The sequence below is a fragment of the Lycorma delicatula genome, chromosome 10, assembly GCF_047948215.1.
Source record: "Lycorma delicatula isolate Av1 chromosome 10, ASM4794821v1, whole genome shotgun sequence".
Taxonomy (NCBI): Eukaryota; Metazoa; Arthropoda; class Insecta; order Hemiptera; family Fulgoridae; genus Lycorma; species Lycorma delicatula.
Window position 1 is genome coordinate 10,907,340 of NC_134464.1, and position 16,628 is coordinate 10,923,967.

At 30.8% G+C, this 16,628-nt stretch overlaps 1 protein-coding gene across 6 annotated transcripts in view; it reads left to right on the forward strand.

Moving 5' to 3' along the window:
- The window catches only part of LOC142331175 (protein argonaute-2-like), a 171,384-nt gene that overhangs the window by 56,848 nt on the left and 97,908 nt on the right, over positions 1 to 16,628 (forward strand). For all 6 annotated transcript variants that reach the window (XM_075376888.1, XM_075376889.1, XM_075376891.1 and 3 more), the window contains one exon: positions 15,933 to 16,115. In XM_075376888.1, the coding sequence (XP_075233003.1) occupies positions 15,933 to 16,115 (183 nt within the window). The remainder of the gene's footprint in view (positions 1 to 15,932; positions 16,116 to 16,628) is intronic.

The window sequence follows — 16,628 nt, forward strand, 5'->3', positions numbered from 1 at the left end:
TTTCTATGCTGATCTGCAGCTCAGTGTCTGTGCCAAAATGTTGTCCTCCTAGCCAGCGTTTCATGTGAGCAAAGAGGTGAAAATCGGATGAAAATTTACAGAAATTGTGAACCGATGAATTTCTCAAATCGCGTCATCCACTCGCTCAACGAGATCATCGGTTGACACTCGCTTCCTTCCCTGACCGCCTGCATCATGAACATCGGTACGTCCTGCTTTAAAGTTCCTGCACCATTATCGCACTTTGCCGTCACTCATTGAAGTTTCACCGTACACATTACTTATTCGTCTATGAAATTTCAGCTGCATTACACCTCTCAGCCTGAAGAAATTGAATTACCGCATGCACTTCACACTTGGCTGGAGATGCTATTGTTGTAGACATGTTTACGTGCTAGCTGTGTGTTCAGAACTAAACGAAGTGATGCGGCGTGATTGAAGGCCATACTAGAGCCGCTGCACAACACATGCGCAAAGGTTCATCTGATTTTTGCGCGAGTTTTTATTTCGCGACCGATCGGATCTTAAAAAAAAAAATAACCCTCGTAGTATATTGTTATTGCTGGTTTTTTGTGTTTCTTTTATTTTCTCATAGACTTTGTACCTGTGTATTTAATTCTGTTTATTTTATTTTTAATATTTACTTAACAAGCTTAAAAAATTTTTCCTGATTTATTCTTCATCAGATATGAATTAAGTGAAAGTTTCTGTGGTGGTCACAGAGTGAATTTTTTCCGCATAACTTAATAAAAAAAATTATATTTCTTCAGAAACAATTTCAGATACCATTTAATTTTTTGGTTGACTTCATTGCTTAGTATTGTACTCTTACCGTTCAGTGATGATCCCTGATATTTAAACTATTTTCATGTAGAAATTCAAGAACATTAGCTTAAAAACTAAGGTATGAAATGTTACATCTTTTTGCATACCAGACAAGTCTTTGCTGGTGCTTTATTAGTCACAATTCTTTTCTTCACGATTGGTTTCTTCTTTTTTCACCTTTGTGAAAAAATATACTATAGAATCAGCTTCATTGAAAAAAAAACTCGCTTCATCGTTAGTTATAAAAATAAAAAATGGTTAAATTTTTTAATTCAATAAATGGAAGAAAGTTATTGAATTATACAAGTTTATCATCGGGAATATATATATGATGAATAATCTCCAAGTAGTATATGGTAAATGATAAACTTAACCGGATTAGAACCCAGAACCTTTAATATAAAAGACAAAGGATGCTAAAATCTGTTATAGACTGGCCTTTTGTAATTCATTCCTTATTCCTCAAGAGGAATATTTTCAAATGTCATCAGTTTTTTCTTCTAAAATAGTGAATTTTAAAAATTATGAAAAAATAAGAATTATTTGTATAAAATAGGCTATTTTATATAATTAACACAGCTATCTACTCGATGCAGTAATAATTCTACAGTAATTATAAGAAAAGAACTGTTTGTATAGAATAAGAAACTTTTTTATTTTATATTCATTGTTTAACATGGAGTCATTGATAGGCATTATGTTAGGTAAAGCGCCAGCTTCCGTGATGCAAGTGATAGCATCTCGGCCTTTCATCCAGAGGTCCTGGGTTTTAATCCTGGTCAGGCATGGCATTTTCACACAATACAAATCATTCATCTCATCCTCCGAAGCAATACTTTATGAAAGTCTCTGAGGTTAAAGTGCTGGGAATAAAATATTAAAAAAAAGATTTTGTTATGCATTAGCATAATGTATCTTTAAATCTTGAAGGTTTACATGATTTATTACATACTAATATTTATAACATAGTTATGCTATTAATGTAAGTATAATATAATTTTCATTTGTGTTGTGAATTTATTTTTATTCTAACTTTGTATACAATTTTATTACATACTGTAATATTAACTTTGTTAGATAAATAAGGAAAAATGTGTTATTTTGGGAATATGTGGTTTACTGTGTTTTATTTATTATTTTATTCTTTTGTACAACCAAGTCTTAATTTATTAAAGCTGTAATTTTATGATAGTACGGAATGAGGATAATCATCGAGATGTTTTTCCTGATAAGTTAATGATCTTTTACTAGTTACTACAGCCATATTTTCTTAATCCAATGGCTCCCTTTTTTGTAATCCATCTGTTTTTTTTTATTTATTTTAATTAAAATGCATTGAAAATTTTATTTTATTAACAGTATCAATATAAAACAATAAATTTTCAATGTACTTTTAATTTGCAATTTATTTATTTATTTTTATGATTTTCAGTTTAATTTAAAAATAAATTTTATTTATCATCATTATTTCAACCTCCATCTGTGTAAATTTTATATTTAAAATTTTCAGTCCCAATAATGAGTAAAATTAACTGATTTTGAACTATGTTACTTCGATGATATTCTCTTGTTTTAAACTTCAACATGAGTGAGTTAGACACACTAGTTACGTGATTAGTGTTATACTTCTGAGTGATTGCATGCTTTTAACATTTCTTTTTTGTTGTACACAAAAAAATAGCAACTCTTCAAAATAAGACTGCAGTTCTCCCAACATATTTTACCTAAAATTATCATCCTTAACTTAGGTTATATGCTCATGTAGTGTGTTATGGAACAGCTGTTTGGAGAGTAAAAAAAATAAGTAATGCATATACTGTCATTATGAAACTTGGCTTAATTCAGTTGAGGAAAAATTGAAGTGTTGCGCTTGGGCTACAAGCTATCTCAAGCAATGAACCTTTTCAAACTATAAGTATGGTATCTAACAGCTATCATATGTGTTAAGTGATCCCTGTTATCATGTTTGTGGCTATTCAGAGATTATTCTGTTATTTTCACCCGACAAGGTGGTTTGGCTATGTTATAAAAATGCTATAAAACTTTTTTAAGTGATGGTTGGTCTTTTAGAATTGAAATGCGTTTAGCCATCAAGATACCAAATCAGTTATGTTGTGATATTATAGGATACTTGCTAGGAGATCAATGTCAGACAGATTCAAACCAAGTAAACCTTTTTTAAACAATCTGTATCTTGTATAAAAAATGGTGCTGACAAGTGCCGGGCTTCTGTCTTGATATAAATACATTAAAACCATTTAAAAGAAATGAAGTACACTATTAAAAGCCTGGAGTTTTATTATGAAAAGTTACCGCATTGTTGGACTACTGCCAGTCCGTATATCTTATCGAAGCCTGTGTGTCGTACATGGAATGTTTTTAAAGTAAGGTCTGTCTCTATTATATAAGCATAAAAGCGACATAACTGCCTTCAACTTCAACATATTTTTCATAATATTTCGTTAGCTTTTTCATTCCTTCTTCAATAAATTCTGCCGCCAGTGACTAAATATCACGCATAATGTTTTTCAAACAATTATCATTGTCAAACCTTTATGATGCAAGCCAGGTGAAAATTTTAGATTTTAAGGTGAAGAAAATAATTGCTTTGAGGTTTGTAAAGTGGATGATTGAAGATTTTGCAGTGAAATATTTTTTTTTTTTCGTGTGGGTCTGTTACCATCTTCAACACCCATCCGGCACATAGTTTTTTATAGCTTAATTTTTCAGTCAAAACTTTATAAATCAAAGATTGTGAAAACATCAAAGGTGAAGCTCCTGTTTTCTTGAATTTTTTTCAACTTTTTCAGTCAAATCAACTACTATATCCTTCATCGTGAATTTTCATTCGCCCTTCTTGAAATAAACTGTGTCATTTTCTTACTTTAGCATCGCTCATAATGTTCAGTCCGTAACTTCACAAATTTTTGTTGGTGAATTACAGCCGCAGAATTGTTTTTTATCGTTACAAAATCTGGTTGCTTCTTAAACTTCACACTTGGTGACATCACAACTTGTAGCTCTCATTAAAATTGTGTGAATAGAAACATTTAGCGACCAACAAAATGACTAATAAATTATTGTTACCAATAACAACAATTTGATTGTTAGAAATAACTGAGGTGCACAGGGAGCAAATTCAAAACAGTTTTTACTTTAAAACAAGCATCATGTATTGATTTTTTAAGTTTTTGGATTAGTTATATTTTATCTTATTTATTATTTATAGTTTGATTGTAGTTAGATATTGACATGTTTTGAAAGATTTTCAGTTAAAAAAATCACTTTGTGTGATTTATTATCAGTATTTATACAATAAAATATTGCATGTTTTTCACAGCTGAAAAACATTTCATATTTATAAGTGTTTCATTTATTTATAATTCTTTCATTTCAGAATAGTATCTAATGTTTTTAGTGTAGTAATTCCAGGAGGAAGTCTTCAATATAAGTTAAAAATTATTTTATTGTTTTGATTAACTATTACGTGGTTGAACTGAACAAAGATGCCAAAGTGAAAAACTGGAGACTTATAATAATTTTTTTTGGGATATTTGGAATTACTTCAACAGTACACATAATCTTCATTCTTTCGTTCAGAATTTATGTTTTAATTTTAACCAGGCTTGACAAAATTAAAGTTGTACTCGCTAATCCTCTTAAACTTGAAACCCCTGCATTCTAAACTAACTTAAATTCTGATTTTTCCCTTGTAACCATTGGTAAATAGTTAGTCTGGATTTCATAGTACCATTATATTTTGTTACAGGTAGATTTTATTTCTGAAATAAACTAATAATATGTAAAAAAAATACTACCTTTTAAATGGGTCAACAAATTAAGCATAAATTACCTTATTCTCATGGATTTTTCTAAATAATCAAGAAGAATCTTTGGCTCTTGCTAACTAATGGAATCCTTTATAAAAAAAAAAGCTGACAGCACAGTTGTAGGACTTTCTCACCATGCATTTTTTTTCTGAGCATGGCTCACACGTAACTTAATTTAAAATATTATTTTATTTAAGTATAATATTTTTGTTTATTTAATTCAATGATTCTAACTAAGTGTGCGTGCAAACCATATTTTATTCACGCAGGTGCAGGTGTGGCAGTACTAGCGGCCACTTTAAATACTTTTTTACACTGAATTTAATTGTTAATTCTACCGCTCATCTGTGATGTTACAGCATAAAATACTACTACAGCAGCTGTACGTCAGTGCTACACTAGCACTCCTTGTGGTGATAGGGGATAGTAATGACACTAACCCACTTAGCCACTAGTTTATTTAGAGCATTTTTTGTGGTGGAGGTGCGATTTTGCAACATTCTTTTGGAAATATATTTTTTAATTGTCAACAAACGTGCCTAAGAAAAATAAGACCTTAATTAGGTAAAATCTCTGACATACTGAGGATGATCTTGCTCTATAGCTTCACCCCCTTGATCTTTTAAGTTGAAAATTTAATAGCATCAATGCCCCTGTATAGAAGTAGTCTGCTGAAGTTTGGTCAAAATCGTTTGAGTAGTTCTGGAGATATAGGGTGATTTAGGGCGTGACACCAAACGCATGTGCGTGCATACACATACACGCACACACACACACGTGTATGAACATACATTCTAACACTAACATTAGGAAAATTTCCATCCAGTTTTTTGGATTCCTTTGGTGTCAAAATGTAAAGATCCAGTGAAAACCGCATATGCCCAAATTGGACCGATTACCATACTTTTCTTCCTATAGCTCTGCTGTAGCACTAGGCAGAAAGGTAAAAATATACTTTTGGGATTTCCTGCAAAGCATTCTCAAAAAAGGTGTAATTCTAAAAAGATTAACTACTAAATAAAAGGATCTGATAATATGTCTCTGGACTGAGGCTATAGAAATGGAACTAGTGGAAAGCATTGTAATTTGTTGAGAGAAGATTGTGATCAGACAAGATCATTCAGTTTGGATTATTGGTTCATGTTATACATCTATTTTTGAGCCTATTGCTGGGTTTTTGTTATACTTAACTGGCATTAGTTATTTATTGTTGCAAGGGTGGGGTGAAAAGTTCTAGGTCTCACACAAAGATGGTGTTAGTATGCGTAATTTCTCGATGGTGTTGCATGATTCCATTCTTCATTAGTTTACTATGAGTTTCAAGTCACTGCATCGCTAATGTAGTACTTACAGTTCGTCAAGAGTGGAGAATTAGGGCATTTTTTTGGAAAATGGAAAAATAAAATTCATGCAGCGAGTGATAAAAGTGCAAACAAAATAAAGAAGAGCTTGACTAAACATTGGGAGATTCTTCTCCATCAAATACAGCAGTTTAATTAAACGCTCCATCACAGATTTAAAATGGGTCAAACCTGCACTAGCTATGAACCATGCAGTGGATGACCTTCTGAAGTAGTGACTGCAACAGAATTGATAGAAAAATTATGCAATATTTTTTTGGCAGTGAATGAGGTTGCAGAGTCTGTAGACATGTCAACAGAATGCAAGCTCAGCATTTTACACACAACATTTGGGCATGAACATTTATGCTATAGATGGGTGCTGCATATGCCCACACCAGACAAAAAACATCTCAAGTGTGTCAAGCTCTTTTGGTGCAACCCAAAGAAATTTTTAGATCGATTTTTGACTGTTGATGAGACTACACTTCTAAGAGAACAGCAGTCAAAACAATAAGTTGAAAAAGGTCAACCTGCTTCAATAAAAAGCAAAAACACTTTTTGTGCAAAAAAGTTACGGCAACTGTTTTTTGGAATGCATGTGGATTAATTTTCATTGATTATTTAAAAAAGGATAAAACAATAAATGATGAATATTATGTGATCCTATTGCAGTATTTCAGCAATGAAATTAAGGAAAAACAACCTCATTCAGCAAAGAAAGTGCTTTTCCATTAAAACAGTGCTCCAGCTCGCATTTCAATCATTGCAATGACAAAGATCAATGAATTATGTTTTAAATTGTTCTAATATCCTCCATATTCACCTGATCTGGCTGCCAGATACTATTGCTTCTTTTCTAACCTAAAAAATGCTCTGGAGGGAAGAGATTTTTGATCATTAATGAAGTTATTGTCGCCTTAGACAGTTATTTTTAAGCTGGTGTAAGTGCTCTTGTGGAACGCTGAACTAAGTGTATAGAACTTAATGGTGACTATGTTGAAAATAGATTAAAATGTACCCAGAAAATTGTCTTATCCAGGCTCAGAACTTTTCACCCTACCCGTGTGTGTAGTGGAAAAATAATTATCCAAATTTAAAAAAAATTGATATTGTTAAACTTTGGTTCCCCCACCCACAATATTGCCCCCAAAGTATTTCTTTTGGGCCATTTTCACTATTGCATGCATGTACCAAATGTGCTTAAAATAAAGTAAAATCATGTTTTCAAAATTTTGAAAAAATCCCAAAAAGACTATCCCACTCCTTGGAGATATTGACCCCAAATTTTTACCAACAAATTTAACTTGTAAATATACAAGTTTGTGCCAATTTCATTAAAACTGGTTTATCTAGTCATTGTTATTAAGCTTCAAACATGCCAACACATACATATGTATGTACAAACAAAATCCCTATTTAATTTTGTTTATTGGGATCCCTCTTTCTTTTTCCTGTTTAGCCTCTGGTAACTACCGTTTAGATAATACTTCAGAGGATGAATGAGGATGATATGTATGAGTGTGAATGAAGTGTAATGTTCTACATTCTCAGTTCGACCATACCTGAGATGTGTGGTTAATTGAAACCCAACCACCAAAGAACACCGGTATCCACGATCTAGTATTCAAGTGCGTGTAAAAATATTGGGATCCCTAGATCATAAAAACTACACACCATTTTTTGACTGATTACCATACTTTCTTTCTTGCAACATAGCTCTAGAGCTGTGATGCCAGAAAAGTAAAATGGAACAATGAGCAAACATAAAATTTTTTTATATTTTTTTTGCTTGGAAAAAGTACTACAGGAACATTTGAGTTATAAAACGAAGCATATGGTGATGAAGCTATGGCTTGCTTGTTACGTGGCGGTTAGACATTATTAGAAAACTGTAAGAGAGGGGAAGCCAAGTAACTAACTGCAATTATGAAAGCATTGAATACGTGCGTGAATTGCTGCTGTTATTCCAAGACATCCTGATACATCATTTATAGAACTGAATTCATCCATGCGACCACATTTTCTTAAAACCAGAGATTGATTTCTGTTTCACAATAATGTAATGCAGCTCATGTGGCCAACATTGTTTGGCAGTTTTGTTAGTCAAGATTGGTTGAAGTCATGATGTCCATGAAGGGGAGCGGTACAAGTTGATAGAAGACAGTGTTACAGGTTTCAAAGTTTTGGAATTGCCCTTTAGAAGTGCTTTCAAACAGACTTCTCTAGGGCTGTAGGTGATATTTATATCTGATCTAAATGTTGAACTGCTTTAAACTCTTGTTGAAGGGAGACTACGTAGAAGCTTTAAAGCGAATGAATTTTTTCCAATGGTTTTTTTTTGTTGTTTTTATAGCTTTAGTCCTGGAATTTTGTATAGTTAGACTATATTTTTTTAATAATCTAATAGCTACAAAAATTTAACAAAAGCATCATATAAAGGACAAAATGTCATTTTCTAATAATAGTTAGTACTTGCCGTTCGGATAGATTACACAAAATACATATTAATTTGCAAAATGTTTCCTTGATGATAAATAAAGAAGGAAACTTTGAAACTAAGTATTTACCTAAGAGTTCATAATTAAGCTATATTATGTTTTAAGTCTACAACTTAAGCATTGTCATTTAACATATTTGATTTATATATCTTTGTTTTTAAATACCACAGATCGAATAACTAAATGATTAAAAAACTAAATGAACTATAAAGATAGCTTTCTAAATTTTTGATAAGTAATAACCTGGCCGACATTCTCGCCCAGAATAATATAGTATCTAATTTGTTTTAAGAAAAACTATATAATGTGATCTCAAAACTTCAGTGCTGCTGTAGAAATTAAGTAGATAGCAAAATGTTTATTTTAAAAAGGGCAGACCCAATGTATGAGAGATCTCTGAAAGAATTTGTTAGCAATTTGTTACACAGCTGCCATAAGCACATTAAAAAAGAAAAATCATTTAAAAAAAAAATTTGGTAGTTATTGCGCCTCAACTTTTTCTGCGATTACTTTTGTTCTAATGAGCACTTAACCTCCTATTATTTCCATAGTGTTTTATGTATTTTCTTAATATTATTTACTTCCATAATATTTTGTAATTTTAATTTCCTCACATCAATTTTTTTTGGAAGAATCTGGAGTAAACCTTTTTTCCATTTGCATTTTTTATCGAGAATTAAGTTTTTACTTGAATTATTAAGTGGTTGTAAAAAGACATCATTTCTACGGTAAGTTTTTATCATATTCTGTATTTTTGTTAGTAGTTTTTCATTAATCGTATTAATTTTTTTTATAGCTTAGAATTATGACATTGTGATTATTTGTTCTGTTTTTAATGTGATATAAACTAATAACAAAATATATACTCCTGATGAATATTTTTATAATCATAGTAAGTGGACTAATTTTTTAAAAGTAAATGTAAAAGGCATTCTTTACTTAATAAAAGACAGTAGGTTATTGTTTTATATTCGTTTATTGTTTTTGATGTTGCCCACCCTTTGTAAGATGGTCAAATGCATGCACACACACACACACACACACAACAAAGAAAGAATAAGTAGCTTTAATAAGACGATAAAAATTGAAGCTGTGAAAGAATATTGTAGCTTGACAACGTCAGTTAACCTTGTGAATGCTGTATACAAAATGGCTTCTGGAGAGTTGAAAACCAATACTTATCATTCCACCTTAGAAAAACTTATTGGTTCATATATAAACAATATGAAGGAAACAGCAGGCTATATATGATTGAGTATATTATATCTGTCAATGATGAGATGAATGAAAACAAATACTATAAAAATATCAGAAGGCTGTAAATGCAAGCAGTGACAGGGAATTTAGAGAACAAGAAATAACGACAATCTTGTAGAAAATGAATCTCAGAAAAGCATCAGGATAAGATGGTCACCAAGTACAATCCTACTGAATCTTTACAAAGTTACTTATATTTATTACGGTGTTCATAATAAATGCCTTAAAGTTGTCGTTTCCCAAAACAATGGAAAAGAGCCAGAGTTGTACCAATCATAAAGCCTGGAAAAGAGGCTGTTACAGAAGTCTCAAAATTTTGTGGTGTTAATTGGTTAAGTGCAGGAGGGAAAGTAATAAAAACCTCTTATAGATAAAATAATGCATCCTCTATTATTATAAGAGATAATGAAAATCCTATGGTTTCACTCCTCAAAAAAGCATAACAGTTGCGGTTATTAATGTTAAGAATTCATTAAATCTGGTCTTATGGAAAGGAATAAAGTTGAAAGTTGAAAGTGATAGAAATTGGTCTTAATTCCAAATAACACGGCAATCTCTCAGGAGATGATTCTATAAGAAAAAAAGTTCATATAAACTTAGGCCAGAAAACTGTTCGTTAATGAGTTTCAGCTCACGAAACAATCAGCCCTGCTTTCTGGTTTGTGAAATTAAACTATACTAAAATTCTTGGGGTAAAAATCAATAAGTAAATTTGGTGCTTTCTGGCTTTTGATCTAAGAAATTGCATAAAAGTAGCCCCAGACCTGTATCTCACTTAGGTTTTAAGAAAATGAGTGTAAAACAAAAACAAGTTTGTTGGAATATACCTTTTTATAGGTTAGGAACAAAATAACTTTGTTAATTTACCAACAAACAAATAAAAATTTGTAGTTAATTATGCAGAGAATGTAAATTCAATTAAAATGTCCGATAAATAAATGTATTTAATCTTTTTAGAAGCTACTTTGGTAAACAAATAACTGTATTGAGTATGAATAAATTTATTTAGAAAGAACAGTAAGTAAAGGATGTCCTCAGGGATCCTGCCCTGGGCAGGGTTTTGGAATATTTACTACAATTCACTACTTTATTTAGTGAGAAATTCAAAAGTATTTACAGTTGCAGATGTTTTAATAATTCTGACATCACAATATTTGTGGCAGAAAACTTTGCAAATATAGAAATGTAAAATTGCAACCTGGGCAAAAAACAATAAAGTAAGTTTTAATAAACAAAAGTCTTTAACAAAAACTTTAGTTTTATTAATATGTAGAAGAAACATGTCATAAGAAATAAGTATATATCTGAACAATTGAAAACTGGCTCAAGTTATTAATCTTAAATATTTAGGAATAATAATTTATTGCAAATTATTATTTGAAGTGAATATAGAGTATGTAACAGCAATGAGCATGCAGTAATTAACATTTTATCAAAATCAACAAAACTATTTTTGGGTCTCAAAGGTGAAATGCTGAAAACAAGTTACAGTAGAAGTAGCTTATAAAGAGGTAGTTTGTAACAAGAATCCGGTTGTAACAAGCAAAAATTAAAAAAAGATTGGTTGGTTTATTTTATTAATGTAAAGTTTGTTTTAAACGAGCTGATAATGAAGTTAGAAGTCTGTTATGAATATAAAATTTGTTCTCTGAGTAATTAAAAACACAAGTGATTTTAAAATACAAGTACAGACATTAAATGTTAATTGTTAGTACTGTACGTTTATAATATTGAATGCTATAATGGTGTTATTAAATTATTAGGGAGGCAATGACCTCTTCAAAGTAAGTGAAAGTGGGTAATAAGAAATAATCCAGATACAGTAGTAAGCAACATACAGTTTTGAACTGGCTATTTCTTGATTCTGGGAATTTCCACTTCTGCACTATTCTGAAGTTCATACAGGTAGTATGACAATGGGAAGTATGAGTAATTTTGCAGTCTAATACAGAGAGTTTATTCTTAACATGGTTTGTTGCTACTTTGTTCAGTATATTCATGTGTTTTAACTTTGGTTGAAGTCTGTGTATATTCTGTGAGTTTCTTGTGATGGTTTTTGACAAACTTTTATGCACAGAAGTAATTTCTGGTGTTTTCCATGTGCAAAAAATTAAAAATTATTAAGCGATTAGAAAACAGCTGATATAATTTTGATATGTGTTGGACTTTCCATTTTCTCTCTCTCAATGATTTGGAAGAGCCGTGATAAATTTTGATAAGGATAGCTTTTGAAAAAATCAGCCTCAGGTTAAGAAGATAAGACTGAGAAAATAATTTGAACAAAGCTCTTATAAGTGGTTTAATGCAAAGAGAATTAAAAAACATTCTCGTTAGTAGACCCATTTTGAAAATTAAGGCAGAAAAATTTGCTGACCAGCTAGGATACAAAGAGTTTTTTTTGTAGTGGTAGTTGGTTGAATCGATATGAAATTGTTATTTGCAAAAATTAGCAGTGAAAAGACAGTGTAGATAATTCTGATATTAGCAGTGGAGTGGGTTGTAAATGGCCACTTATAAAATTGGATTATGAATGGGAAAATATATTTAATGCTGATGATGAAGGGACTTATTTTATAAATTAACACCGGACTAAACATTTAAATCTAAAGGAGACAAATGTTTATGTGAATTGCATTCAGAAGTAAAGCTTTACTGTTCTGTGTTTAAATGTGACTAGAACAGAAAAAAGAAAACAATTGATCATTGGAAAATCAAGAGATCCCTGTTTTAAGAATGTCAAAAAACTTCCTTCTGGTTAAGTACTTAGTTAAGTCAATACAATTTTTGAAGCTGAAATTCAGAATTGGGATTGCAAACAGAAAAAAAAAGTTTTACTACTAATTGATAACACTGTTGCAAAGCTGCCACCGGCAATTCAAGGCCTATCCTCAGTAAACATCTGTTCGATTGAGATGTTTACTGATATTACAATTACTTGACTGCGTAGAAGGAAAATAAAGATTTTATCGAAATGTTTTAGTTGCCATCAGATTAATCAGCAGAGGATGGGTAATTGTATCTTCAGTTACAATCATAGTTGTTTCAAAAAATCCAATCTTGCTACAGTTGTAATTTTTTGCAATTCTCCGACCGTCGATTCCAAAAAAAGTATTTTAACTGGACTAATGTGGATGATTATGTCTATGCTGACAATAATGTGTTAATTACTGTAAGTCCAGCAGATAAAGAAAAAAATATTGAAGTGAAACAAGGCAAGTTAGCAAAACTGAAAGTGAAAATAAAGATGACTCTATGACTAAGAATCCAGTTATTTCCACTGTGCAGTTCAATATAGTTTAGAATTGCGTACAAAATTTTGTGAAAAAATATGTTGGTAATAAATTTATAAAAAGATTAAATAGTTAAAAAAGTTGTTTTGATGATTTTGGGTATAAAAATAAAAAGTAAGCAAGCAACTAAAGACAATTTTTTTTAAGTTATATTAAAAATATATTAGCCTATATAGTATTGTGTATACTGATCATACGTTATAAGCTGTTAAGGTTACAGTGTTTGAAAATTACCTCTCGCTAACAAGCATCCGGGTTAACGAACACATACTGCCAGGGCCTTGAATCTTGTTAACAGACTTTCACTGTTTAAAGGTATAATTTTACAATTGTTAAATTACACCCTTAAAGCAAGTAATGAATCTTATGGAACACCAGTTTGGGTGGAGGTTCTGTAAATGAGTTAAATTAACAAAGTTCAAATACTAATTAACATAAAATTTCAAAGACATTTAGGATTATTTAATTCGAAGCATTATGCATCTTTACAGGTTAAACGCCAATAATAATTAAAATATAAGAGATGTCTAACGTATATTAAAAAAATTAAAAAGAAAAGGATGCAGGAGCCATATAAAGTTGATTTGGAAACAAGGCTAGACCAGCAGACATAATTTTAAATAAAGAAGTAGATGAGAGTGAAAAGTGCTCAGTAGAAGTATACGCAGGCAGTAGTAAAACTGCAAGTGGTGTTGGTAAAAGACAGAGATGTTTTGAGGCGTATTGGACGGGAGGCCAAGGTTCACATTGGACTGTAGCAAGCAAGCAAGCAGGTAATGACTCGTGAACAATATGAATTCTGTGCAGATGCATCTTTAAACACTTATGTAATGCTGTGCGAGCACTACCAATGGAGAGATCTGACTGGTTAGATAGGTGTACATAATTCTTGGGACTAATATGCAGCTTGCACATTGATCAACTTTTCTGGTGTAGCATTTTCAGTCAACCACTTTTGGCTACTTCTGGCATATTCCCTGTCTCTTGGACCTTGTACAGCTGCTTGATGGAGGACTTGTTTGGTGCATCCGCATCGTACTTTTCTGTGAAGGCATTTTGAATCTGCATATAACTGGCACATGTTAATATATATTGGGAGACAATGAATATTCTTTGCTGTATCATGTAAACCCATTTTTCTTCAATTTAACCTGCAATGAAAGAAGGGAAAATTCTTCCATAAGTTTGTGTCACTTTTTGAACACTGTAGAATAGTATTGCTAGTGAATGTTAACATAATTTTTATTATAAATAAAAAAAATTAGTAGCATCATTTTTTTTTTATTAAGCTAATTTTGTTATATGCATGTAGATTATTTTGGCAAGTTCTGCCATTTTCAAATTGATCCTTTTTGTGTTCATATGCATATTCAAGTATTTAACACTTGATATTTTGAGAATTTAAAACAAATTAACCTGATTATTGAGTAAGTAAAATATATTTAATACTAAGTATTATTAAAATAAGTGTATATAATGTATACAAATGGCTGTTTTAAATTTGTGTGTAAAAATTATATTTTAAATTATGGGATAGGAAACATTTAAGAATTGCATTGTAGTAAGAATTACAGTATATAAAGCATATTTAAACTAGTATAGTTTCAAAAAAAAAGAAAAAAAAATGTATTGTAATGAAACGTGTGGATAAATAAAATTTATACATTACAAGTTTTTCCAAAATTTGTATTTTTGACAGTTGTTATTTGAAGGTTAAAGGAATCTGCTTACTTACTGTAAAACTATGGCATGCACTACCACATCTTTGTTCAGAATTCAGAAATTTTATACGCTATAAAACTATAAAAAGAATATAGATTTATAAAAAATTTTTTAAATATAGACAAACTAACAATGAAATCAACGCAAAATACAAAATAAAGAAACGTAAAAAATAAGGAAAACAGGCACACAAACTATCTGTTATCATCATCCATACAAATATAAACAGATTACTGCGTTAGCAAACTGATTCTGATATCTATTAAGAAAATTTAACAAATAATTTCACAAACATTTTAAGAAACTGACAGAACGTAGTCCCCAGTTTACAGCAGTGTAAATATCTGCCTTTAACAGAAATGAGGATATGACTACTTCACAACTAGTAATATAAAGAACAGTATCATTCAAGACAAGAATTTTATTTAAAATTCTGAGAATGAAATATTATATCTTTGTTCAGAATTAAGAAATTAAAAAAAAAGGCCAGCAAGCGGTTAGTAGTAATTTTCCTTTATAGCATCATTGGAGAATCGTTTTCTGATACGTAAATTTTGAATAATTTAACTTTTCATTCACAGTCTATTTTTGTTTTCATCTGAAGGTTAAAAAATGAAGGTCGTAGAATATGATGTTATATCGACCAGTACATCTGTGCAGCAAGATTGTGTTTTGCCGATCGATTTTGTCATTATATAAAGGATTTAAATGATTACTACCAATAACATTGATGATGCTACTTTAATAGCTTTCTGTTTGTAGTACTGAACTTAAAAACATTAAAGAAACTTATCACTTTGTTAGCTATTGGCTTCTGAGGCCCCTGATTTGACAGCACATGGGTACTGCTGTCATTCCTCTTTGTAATAGATGATTAAAATGTGCATATTTAGTATTCAGGACCTGTAGATTGGCATCGCTATTTAGAGAAAATATGTTTAGAAAGTTGCAGAAGTGTTTGTGCTAAGTATAAAAATTAACTTTCTGATGTTATTGTGAAGGAAGTAAACGTAATTGTTTAATTCTTAACTTGTATATATTTTAGTAACTAAAATTAGTTATAACAATAAATATTTTTAAGATTTCTTTTTTTGTTTCAATAAAAACCTTTCTTAATCTTTTATTTTATTTGTTTAAATATTTTAACTTTTTTTTTTTTGATATTAGTTAAAATTGAACAGCAATCCCGATCACCATCTGTAGTTTCACATTCTTCTTCACAAAGTAGTATCTCTGAACAAGCTAAGAGAACACCATCTGATAAGCAAACACCTCCCCCACAGGCTAGTGGATTTAGTATGCAGTCACAGAGAGTTAGTTCTCAACAGAAGCCACTGGAAAAAGATATTAGTAAGTTGTTTTGGTATCTATATATGTTGTTTTGTTATCAGAAGTTAATGAATATGGAAATCACAATTTTTGTCTGTCATTGAATTGCTTATTAAAAACAGTTTTGTAATTTTACTTGCGCACATTATTACTTCAATTTTCGTACTAAATTTTTGTGTTTTCACTAAGCAATGAAATGAAGCTTAATCATAGTATTAAATAGTAATCATAATATTGAATATGATTTAAAACATTTAATATGTTTTTTAAATGCATGTGCACGTACACAAACAATCAATCACTCACTCACTCTTTCTCACACACACACACACACACACACACACACTCTCACACTCACACTCACACTCACACTCACTCACTCCACTATCTCACTCACTCACATTCGTTTATTTTGTGCGTTTTGTAATTGCTAAAAACAACTTACTAACACCAAAATAACGAGCGTAATATAAGTTTGCTAAATTATATATTAGTAACTGTTTGATGTGTAGGCGTCTGGGTTATGGTTAAATC